The sequence below is a fragment of the Pristiophorus japonicus genome, chromosome 21 (assembly GCF_044704955.1).
Source record: "Pristiophorus japonicus isolate sPriJap1 chromosome 21, sPriJap1.hap1, whole genome shotgun sequence".
NCBI classification, from domain to species: domain Eukaryota; kingdom Metazoa; phylum Chordata; class Chondrichthyes; family Pristiophoridae; genus Pristiophorus; species Pristiophorus japonicus.
Genome location: NC_091997.1, coordinates 34,530,777 through 34,541,973, shown reverse-complemented (window position 1 = coordinate 34,541,973; position 11,197 = coordinate 34,530,777). Strand labels below are relative to the sequence as shown.

Sequence of the window (11,197 nt, the reverse complement as noted above, 5' to 3'; positions counted from 1 at the left end):
AGACAGGGAGCGATTGGGAGGGAGGGGGCGATCGGGAGACAGGGGGCGATTGGGAGGGAGGGGGCGATTGGGAGGGAGGGGCGATTGGGAGGGAGGGGACGATCGGGAGGCAGGGAGCGATCGGGAGGGAGGGGGCGATCGAGGAGACGGGGGGGGGACGGCAATTGGGAGAGAAGGGGCAATTGGGAGAGAAGGGGCAATTGGGAGAGGGGGGGCAATTGGGAGGGAGGGGGCAATCGGGAGAGGGGGTCGATTGGGAAGGAGGGAGTGATTGGGAGGCGAGGGGGCATGACCGAGGGGGGAGGGGGGCGATTGGAGGAGGGGAGGTAAGCAAGTGTGGTTGAGCGGTACCGCATGTTTGTGTATGAAAAGGATTTAACGCACGTTTCAGGTGTGGGCCCGGGATGCCTATACTCCTGCCTTTACCAATATGGCAGACAGCGCTCTTCTGTGTGCGCGCCATATTGGACGTTTGGGTGCCCAATTTACGCCTGTAAAATGAGCGTGGCTTTAACGGGTCTCTCAGCCGTAGGGTATATAAATGATTGCAGAATCCTGCAGCACGGGGCACTAAACTAGGTTAAAAATTAAGTGAAATGAAATTGCTCAGATGGTGGGGGAGGGAAGGCCGCAGTCGGTAACTGTTAGGAGTGGTGCAGTCCGAAACCAGCCAGGCTACCCCACCCCAGGCTATTGAAACTCCCGTCATCGGATAGATTTATTATAAGGGAATCGCTTCTGGAGCCAAGTCAGAATAACACAGGTTGTTGGCTCAGGGTCCAAAGATTGTCTTTACAGTTCCAGCTATTGATTCTTAAAGGCGAGTTGAGTAATATGGATCCGATTCAAAGCCTTCAGCCATAGTTACTCAGGTCCTGCTTCCTGAATAAACTTTGCATTCGGAAGCCTTCGATCTCGCAGCCGGCCCATAGAAGACTGACCAGAGGCATGGACAGTAAATCACCCAAATAACACTGTGGCTTGCCGCCTGCTGTTCTGCCCCATGCAGCCTGTCTCTGTCCCGTTTCAGTCACTTGCCAGAGGATGTCATATTGTCACCCTCACCTCACAGCCCTGTTGCTTCTCAATAATATCTTGTTATTTAAGGGCACATTTTATTGTCCATACATTCTCGTGTGACTGGCAGGCCGCAATGTGAACACTCCTTCCAGAGCTGTGACCACCTGTATCCCAGCCAACCGGGGAAGGGGGGCCAGTCCTACACAGCGAGAGGGTTTCAGGGCCTCCCACAACCCCATACGATGAGGTGGGTCACCAACACCTGAACGTGAGTATCCTGCTGGATAAGGGGCACTATATAAATGCAAGCCGTTATTGACATACTACACGACCATGGAGGGCATCACAGCTGAGCACAATCCTTGCCCTCACCCAATGTCCAGACGTGCATCAGCAGCAGGGATCACTGCATGTTCCTTTGTCACTGGGCCACGGGGGGGGTGCTGGCTCCCATGATTTGGACATTCTCCAAGGGGTTCCCTTTCGCTCTGTGTTACTGTGATGGTCCCTACCGCCCCTTCTCTGGGTCACAGCATCTAACTGACGCACAGTATGGGCCATGATTGGTTTCTTTGTCCCAAAGAGAAAGCAGCGGCCGGGGAATGAAAAGTAGCGTCTCCATTTCCAACATCACAGAATGATACAGCACAGAAAGAGGCCATTCGGCCATTGTGCCGGCTCTGTGACAGAGCGATCCAATTAGTCCCACTCCCCCTGCTCTTCCCCCATAGTCCTTCCCTTCGAGTATTTATCCAATTCCCATTTGAAAGTTACGATTGAATCTGCTCCCACCGCCCTTTCAGGCAGCGCGTTCCCGATCACAACAACTCGCTGCGTGCAAACATTCTCCTCATCTCCCCCTCTGGTTCTTTTGCCAATTACCTTAAATCTGTGTCCCCTGGTTATCGAGCCTCCTACCAGTGGAAACAATTTCTCTTCATTTATTCTATATCAAAACCCCACATCTCCAACTTAAGGACATAATTTAGAGGACTCTGCTTGATTCTGTTTGCTGCCAGAAGCTGTTTTAAAGGTGCATTGCTGGATTTCTGTTAAAATGCACAGCTTCCTGGATTTTTTGTAATAGTCCTTTGCGTGTTAAAATCATGTTGTTTGCTCTATTCAGTGTTTTTTAATATAATTTCTCCTCCTTTTGCTTGACATACTCAGCCATCTGCTGGCTGTAGATATTTTTGTCAGCGAGGGATTTGACACACATCTCTGAACTCAGTGAGGAATCTACACTGCACTATTATAATATAAAAGCAAAATACCGCGGATGCTGGAATCTGAAATATAAACAGAGAATGCTGGAAATCTCAGCGGGCCAGGCAGCATCTGTGGAGAGAAACACCGAAAGGAACAAGCAATTTACACAACTACCTGTACTTCATCCCTGTCCTCTGGGAGGGACATTCTCTTCTTCTTCTCCAGCAGTCCCCCAGAGTCGAGGCTGACTTGCTTCCACACTAACATGAGTTCTCGGGTGACTGTACAGTGCAATGCAGGATCTACAGTCTCTGTCACAGGTGGGGCAGACGGTGGTTGGAGGGACGGGTGGGTGGGGTGCTTGGGTTGCCGCGCGCTACTTTCGCTGCCTGCGCTTCGCCTCCGTGTACTCCTGGCGAAGAGACTCGAGGTGTTCGGCGTCCTCCTGGATGGTCTTCATCCACTTTGAGCGGTCTGGGGCCAGGGACTCCCAGGTGTCGGTGGGGATGTTACATTTTATCAAGGAGACTTTGAGGGTGTCCTTGAAGAGTTTCCTCTGCCCACCCGCGGCTCGCTTGCCGTGTCGGAGCTCCGAGTAGAGTGCATGTTGCTTCTGGCTGGCTACCCCTCCAGGGTACTCAGCAACAGGTTGTCCCCCTCCACAGTCCTTCATAAAGTTTATATAAATGCTCCCTCCTGCCTCACTTTCTGTGCCTGCAATAACTACAAAACTAGGAATTAATTTTATTTGCAATGCTATCTAAAAGCTGATTGGTCAGTATAAAACAAGCTGTTTTATTGGCTAATAGAAGTCCCGCCTTAATCTGATCCCACCAAAGAAGGTCACAGTATTCATTATGATTGGTCAATAAATACAAAACGAATTTGATTGGGTAAACTTGGAAGCGCGGATTGTGATTGGTCAATGATGCGGCCGCTTCCTCAGAGCTGATTGGTGGTCTGGAATGCGATAGGTCCGTCGCTGATTGGCTGCGGAGGGATAGTCTATTTTGATTGGTCCGTTCGGTGTGAGCCTCTTTCCTGATTCGCTGGTGTGAGAGGGACACGTGTGCCGAGGTGTCGGGGCCTGAGCGGCGGGATGGAGGTGAGAGGCGCCGGGCGGTGAGGGAAGCGGATCCCGGGCCCTCAACGGGTAGCCCTGACCCGGCGGCCGGGCCTCAGGTCGCACCGAGCAGCGAGGCCTGGGTTGCCCCGGTAACCGGCCTCCTCTGACGTCACCGAGTGACGATCGCAGCAGCCTAATGTCGTCATCACCCGTGACAACCAATCAGAAGCCGGGTCCCAGGTGGGGGCATGGGCTTGGATGGCCATGACAGTGTCCAAGTTGACTGACCCAGTGTCCGAGCCGACCGACCCTCAGTGTCCGAGCCGACCAACCCTCAGTGTCCTAGACGACCGACCCTAAGTGTCCGAGCCGACCAACCCTCAGTGTCCGAGCTGACCTGCAGTGTCCGAGCCGACTGACCCTCAGTGTCCGAGCTGACCGACCCTCAGTGTCCGAGACGACCCGCAGTGTCCGAGCTGACCCGCAGTGTCCGAGCTGACCCGCAGTGTCTGAGCCGACTGACCCGCAGTGTCCGAGCTTACCCGCAGTGTCCGAGCTGACCCGCAGTGCCCGTGCTGACCCGCAGTGTCCGAGACGACCGACCCTCAGTGTCCGAGACGACCCTCAGTGTCCGAGACGACCGACCCTCAGTGTCCGAGCCGACCGACCCTCAGTGTCCGAGCCGACCCTCAGTGTCCGAGACGACTGACCCTCAGTGTCCGAGACGACTGACCCTCAGTGTCCGAGACGACCCTCAGTGTCCGAGACGACCGACCCTCAGTGTCCGAGACGACCCTCAGTGTCCGAGACGACTGACCCTCAGTGTCCGAGCCGACCCTCAGTGTCCGAGACGACTGACCCTCAGTGTCCGAGCCGACCCTCAGTGTCCGAGACGACTGACCCTCAGTGTCCGAGACGACCGACCCTCAGTGTCCGAGCCGACCCTCAGTGTCCGAGACGACCGACCCTCAGTGTCCGAGACGACCCTCAGTGTCCGAGCCGACCCTCAGTGTCCGAGACGACCGACCCTCAGTGTCCGAGCCGACCCTCAGTGTCCGAGACGACCGACCCTCAGTGTCCGAGACGACCCTCAGTGTCCGAGCCGACCCTCAGTGTCCGAGACGACTGACCCTCAGTGTCCGAGACGACCGACCCTCAGTGTCCGAGCCGACCCTCAGTGTCCGAGACGACTGACCCTCAGTGTCCGAGCCGACCCTCAGTGTCCGAGACGACTGACCCTCAGTGTCCGAGCCGACCCTTAGTGTCCGAGACGACTGACCCTCAGTGTCCGAGCTGACCCTCAGTGTCCGAGACGACCGACCCGCAGTGTCCGAGCTGACCCGCAGTGTCCGAGCTGACTGACCCGCAGTGTCCGAGCTGACCCGCAGTGTCCGACCTGACCGACCCTCAGTGTCCGAGCTGACCGACCCGCAGTGTCCGAGCTGACCCGCAGTGTCCGAGCTGACTGACCCTCAGTGTCCGAGCCGACCGACCCGCAGTGTCCGAGCCGACTGACCCTCAGTGTCTGAGCCGACTGACCTGCAGTGTCCGAGCCGACCGACCCTCAGTGTCCGAGCCGACCGACCCTCAGTGTCCGAGCCGACCGACCCTCAGTGTCCGAGCCGACCGACCCTCAGTGTCCGAGCCGACCGACCCTCAGTGTCCGAGCCGACCGACCCTCAGTGTCCGAGCTGACTGACCCGTAGTGTCCAAGCTGACCCGCAGTGTCCGAGCTGACTGACCCTCAGTGTCCGAGCCGACCCTCAGTGTTCGAGCTGACTGACCCGCAGTGTCCGAGCCGACTGACCCTCAGTGTCCGAGCCGACCCTCAGTGTCCGAGCCGACTGACCCTCAGTGTCCGAGCCGACCCTCAGTGTCCGAGCTGACCGAACCGCAGTGTCCGAGCTGACCCTCAGTGTCCGAGCTGACTGACCCGCTGTGTCCGAGCTGACTGACCCGCAGTGTCCGAGCTGACTGACCCTCAGTGTCCGAGCTGACTGACCCGCAGTGTCCGAGCTGACCCGCAGTGTCCGAGCTGACTGACCCGCAGTGTCCGAGCTGACTGACCCGCAGTGTTCGAGCTGACTGACCTGCAATGTCCGAGCGGAGTGGTGCTGGCTGTCTCAATGTCCGAGTGGGATGGAGCTGCCCTGCCTTTGGCGCGAGCAGCTCCCGGGCCAGGCTGCTGGTGTCTGAGATTCTGCACGTTATCGCCCGCACTCCCATCTGCACACTGCAGCCGCTGCAATGAATCAACTTTAAGCTGCTCGACCCTCCATGTCCTTCCCTTGTGTCTAATCCTCCCACACCAGCCTGTTCCTCACTCCCAGCTCCACCTGCATTACACTTGCACCTTCTGTAATTCCCTCATCGAGGTTAAGCAATGCCTCAATTTCAAAATTCTCATCCTTGTTTACAAATCCCTCCATGTCCCTCGCCCCTCCCTATCTCTGTAATCTCCTCCAGCCCCACAACCCCCCGAGATGTCTGTGCTCCTCTAATTCTGCCCTCCTGAGCATCCCTGATTATAATCGTTCAACCATTGGTGGCCGTGCCTTCTGTTGCCTGGCCCCAAGCTCTGGAACTCCCTCCCTAAACCTCTCCGCCTCTCTACCTCTCTTTCTTCTTTCAAGACGCTCCTTAAAATCTACCTCTAATTTCTACTCGTGCAGCTCGGTGTAAAATTTTTATCTCATAACACTCCTGTGAAGCGCCTTGGGACGTTTCACTATGTTAAAGGCGCTATATAAATACAAGTTGTTGTTGCCCCAGCATCTCCACGTTGCCTCTTCCCTCTGAACCTTCAAAACCCTTTTTAAGAACCTTTGTCTTTCACATTCGACTTCTCTGATCCTCTTTTCCTTCAGCCCCACCCCTCTTTTGCAAAATGCTGTGTGAGGACTGCTATAGAAACACAAGCTGTTCCAGTTTTTTATCGTTTTTTTTTTTCCCTGTGTTTATTTTCTTGCAGGAACGAAAGACATTGCCAATCGACATACAGACCAGCAAGCTCTTGGGTAAATCTCAACAGATCTGTATTCAAACTGCTTAACGTAGAATCCTACAGCACAGAAGGAGGCCATTCAGCCCATCGTGCCTGTGCCGGCTCTGTGACAGAGCGATCCGATCAGTCCCACTCCCCCTGCTCTTCCCACACAGCCCTGCACATGTTTCCTTTTCAAGTATTTATCCAATTCTATTGAATCTGCTCCCACCGGCCTTTCAGGCAGCGCGTTCCCGATCACAACAACTCGCTGTGTAAAATTAAATTCTCCTCATCGCCCCTCTGGTTATTTTGCCAATGATCTTAAATGTGTTTGGGGAATATATTTTGCGAACGTTTGCTAATTTTAGAGGCAATGTGGATGTGCAGGCAGTTTCAGGGAATATTTTATAATTGGTGAATTGTGCGTGGCATTGCGTGCACCCTGCTGATGAACCTCACTCCCCAGAGGCACTGACTGTCCTGAGTGTCACGCTTCGGAGCCGCAAGGTTGTGGGCTCAAACCCTACTCCAGAGACTGGAGTGTCCTCTGTTTAAAAGTCGAGGCGTTGCCGGACTGGGAGCCGATGTGGGTGAGCGAGTATGGGGGCGGGGGGGGGGGGGCGCGGGGAAGGGTGAATGGGACAAGCCCTCGTTACTGGGGGAACAAGAAAAAAGAGATACAAGGAGGAAAGTAAAATACCAAGAAGTTAGATGTATTTAAGGGGAAGCTAAATAAGTGCACGAGGGAGAAAGGAACAGAGGGATATTCCTTCAGTCTCTCAGACTTCACATAATCCAAGGCGGACACTCCCAGTGTAGAAATTGCTGTGCACGATTTGGCTGCCGCAGTCCCTCTGGGAAAAGCGTGTCCAGAAAAATGTCAGCAATTGAGCAAGACTCTCCTTGGGGTAGGACACGAGATCGGAATGCATCAGTGAGCAACAAGGAGGAGCTGGTCAATTAAGTGACCCAAGTTAGAGTCACGTGGACTCGCTACGGTTTGGAACAGTATAAGGACTCCATCAGGGCGAGAAATTCATCCGAGGGGGGCGATAACGGGCTGCTAAGCGCTTACCGCCCGAGCATCGCGCTGTTAGTGCCTGCCGCAAACTTCATCGGTGGTTTAGCGGCGGCGCTGTCAGTTAGCGCTGCGCACTCTAGCACCGCCCACTTGGTGACGTCATGAATGTGCAACGCCATGTTAGCGTCGCCATCCCGAACCTGCTGCAGCGCCCGGCGCCGTCACGGACAGGGAGAGCGGGCGCTCCGTGTGAGCTTCCGGGGCGATGTTATCCCACGGGAGCAGGTGGGTGTGCAATGTAAAGTCTGTTAACGTCGCTGTGATCCTGTGAGGTCTGACATTCTGCTGCTGACGTTTCCAACGCTCCCTTCAACTTTCTCATGTTTCGGGTGGTGCCGCTGACCTCCCCATTAGGCGCTGGGATACCGGGCTCCTAGCGTTAGAACTTCATTATCCCCGCAGCAGTCCCGCCCTGTAGCGCCCCGAGAGTCGCAGGGAACGCTTCCCTTAGTGCTCCACTCCCCTCTTGGGGCGCTAGTAGCGAATATCCCGGTTGGAGGCGGTAAACTTCACCCGGCGCTAAACTTACCAAACAGGCGGTGTTACCGCCTCAAACTGGGCTATAACGAATTTTTAGCCCCCAGTGTTTGCTGCTTGGAAAGCCAGGAGCTGCTAGGCGCGTGTTTGTGTTGCGATGAGGCTGAATGGCAATAATTCTACAAAACAAAACTTTAAAAAAAAAACTAGAGTGTTGGAAATAACGTGATCGTTATTTTATAATATATCGGACAGCTATTGAGTCTCATTTTTATAAAAATGTCATACCTACAGTCCTCGGGGTGTGTGTGCATAAATCGTTGAAGGTGGCAGGGCAGGTTGAGAAAGTGGTTAAAAAATCTTACGGGATCCTGGGCTTCATAAATAGAGTCATAGAGTACAAAAGCAAGGAAGTTATGATGAACCTTTATAAAACACTGGTTCGGCCTCAACTGGAGTATTGTGTCCAATTCTGGGCACCGCACTTTAGGAAGGATGTGAAGGCCTTAGAGAGGGTGCAGAAAAGATTTACAAGAATGGTTCCAGGGATGAGGGACTTCAGTTACATGGATAGACTGGAGAAGCTGGGGTTGTTCTCCTTGGAGCAGAGAAGGTTGAGAGGAGATTTGATCGAGGTGTTCAAAATCATGAGGGGTCTGGACAGAGTAGATAGAGAGAAACTGTTCCCATTGGTGGAAGGGTCGAGAACCAGAGGACACAGATTTAAGGCGATTGGCAGAAGAACCAAAGGTGACATGAGGGAAAAATGATGGTGGAGGCAGACTCAATCTTGGCTTTCAAAAGGGAATTGGATAAGTTCCTGAAGGAAAAAAATGTGCAGGGCTACGGGGAAAGGGCGGGGGAGTCGGACTGGCTGAGGTGCTCTTGCAGAGAGCCGGCACGGGCTCGATGGGCCGAATGGCCTCCTGTGCTGTAACCGTTCGATGATTCTATTCTATGATTGTGTTGCTGCACCATGGAGTGAATCTTTCCTTTCTCCCTTCTCCCTGTGAAACGGTTACTGTGGGAGCTGAGTGAAGGTCCGGGTTGCATCTACCCTCGGGTAGGAGGGGTCGTTCCCAACCCGCTCACTCCCCCCACCCAGTGGTCACTTCATCATCATCATAGACAGTCCCTCGGAATCGAGGAAGACTTGATTCCACTCTTAAAATGAGTCCCTAGGTGGCTGAACATTCCAATACGAGAGCCACAGACTCTGTCACAGGTGGGACAGATAGTGGTTGGAGGAAAGGGTGGGTGGGACTGGTTTGCCGCACGCTCCTTCCGCTGTCGACGTTTGATTTCTGCATCCTCTCAGCGACGAGACTCGAGGACCTCAGCACCTCCCGGATGTACTTCCTCCACTTAGAGCGGTCTTTGGCCAGGGACTCCCAGGTGTCGGTGGGGATGTTGCACTTTATCAGGGAGGCTTTGAGGGTATCCTTGAAACGTTTCCTCTGCCCACCTTTGGCTCGTTTGCCGTGAAGGAGTTCCGAGTAGAGCGCTTGCTTTGGAAGACTTGTGTCTGGCATGCGGACAGTATGGCCTGCCCAGCGGAGCTGATCAAGTGTGGTCAGTGCCTCAAGTATGGTCAGTGGTCACTTCACCGCAACATTGAGCATGGTCTGGAAGCAAGAAAGAATTGCATTTATATAGCACCTTTCATGACACGTCTCAAAGTTCTTTACAGGCAATGAAGTACTCTTAACGTATGGTCATTGTTATAATGTGGAAAACACAGCAGTCAATTTGCGCACAGCAAGCTCCACAAACAGCAATGAGTTAAATGACTAGATGATTTTTAGAGATGTTTGAGGGATAAATATTGGCCCCAGGACACCGGGGAGAACTCCCCTGCTCTTCTTCGAAATAGTGGCCGTGGGATGTTTTACATCTATCTGAGGGAGCAGACGGGGGCCTCGGTTTAACATCTAATCCAAAAGGTGGCACCTCTGACAGTGCGGCGCTCCCTCAGTACTGCCCCTCCGACAGTGCGGCGCTCCCTCAGTACTGCCCCTCCAACAGTGCGGCGCTCCCTCAGTACTGCCCCTCTGACAGTGCGGCGCTCCCTCAGTACTGCCCCTCCGACAGTGCGGCGCTCCCTCAGTACTGCCCCTCCGACAGTGCAGTACTCCCTCAGTACTGCCCCTCTGACAATGCGGCGATCCCTCAGTACTGCCCCTCCGACAGTGCAGCACTCCTTCAGTACTGCCCCTCTGACAGTGCAGCACTCCCTCAGTACTGCCCCTCCGACAGTGCGCCGCTCTCTCAGTACTGCACTGGGAGTATCAGCCTAGATTATGCCGAGTGCCTCCGAATCAATGTGTAGCCCAGAGTGGAAAGTAGGCGGGCGTATTTGTGTGTTTAATAAATAAAAAATGGATGACTTTGTTTCCTGTACATTTGGGATGGTGCGTGTCTCACGAGGGTCTTCTGTTTGCTGTCTCTCGCAGACTGGCTGGTGGACAGGCGACACTGCAAGTTGAAGTGGCAGAACTCGGTGCTGACCATTCGCGAGAAAATAAACAATGCCATCCAGGATATGCCCGAGAATGAGGAGATCAAACTGCTCCTGTCAGGATCATGTCAGTACCACTTCTGCCAAGTCTCATCGCGGCAGCCTGTGTGTGTAAACAAGGTTCACAGTTAACCCTGCGATGGTTCAGGAGCAGTGTACACTGAGCGCAAACACTCTATCTGCTGCATGTTTTACATCACAGAACCCAACTGCCCAACTTTTATGTTCCACTCGAGCCTCCTCGCACCCTACCTCATCTCACCCTGTCAGTATATCCCTTTCTCCCACGTTTCCCCTTAAATGCACCCAAAACTTTGATATTTTAATTTTCTCTCTGTACATTTTGTACTGTCCTCTCGGCAGTAGCAAGGACAAGTCCCGCTCGCCCATCACCCCCTGTGCTCGCTGATCTGCATTGGTTCCTTTAATGTATTTACTTCATGGGTTCTTTGCTTAAGAATTCATAGCAACACATTGCTATTAAGAACTAGTTGGTTTATTAACAAAGGTTTAACAATCACACTACACATTACCAGTTCATCCACTAGGCTCACAACTGCGTACCTCATCGTGGATGACCTAGACCCAACTGACTGGGGTTTTTATTGAGTCTTGTGAACATCACATGACTGGCTAAGCCACTCACAATGCAACAGCTCTACAAACCTGTGAGCATACAGGTGCATACGTTACAGTTCCCGGTTTGGCAAAGCCTCGATATTAAAATTCCCATCCTTGCTTTCAAATTCCTCCATGGCCTCGCCCCTCCCTATCTCTGTAACCTCCTCCAGTCCCACAACCCCCCGAGATGTCTGTGCTCCTCCAATTCTGCCCTCTTGC

At 53.6% G+C, this 11,197-nt stretch overlaps 1 protein-coding gene across 1 annotated transcript in view; it reads left to right on the top strand.

Annotated features, from left to right (window-relative positions):
• Positions 1-3,256: 3,256 nt before the first annotated feature.
• cdk5rap3 (CDK5 regulatory subunit associated protein 3) overlaps positions 3,257-11,197 on the top strand; it is a 48,165-nt gene continuing 40,224 nt past the window's right edge. The window contains exons 1-3 of the mRNA XM_070864588.1: positions 3,257-3,334; positions 6,267-6,312; positions 10,293-10,424. Of these exons, the coding sequence (XP_070720689.1) occupies positions 3,329-3,334; positions 6,267-6,312; positions 10,293-10,424 (184 nt within the window). The 5' untranslated portion in view covers positions 3,257-3,328. The remainder of the gene's footprint in view (positions 3,335-6,266; positions 6,313-10,292; positions 10,425-11,197) is intronic.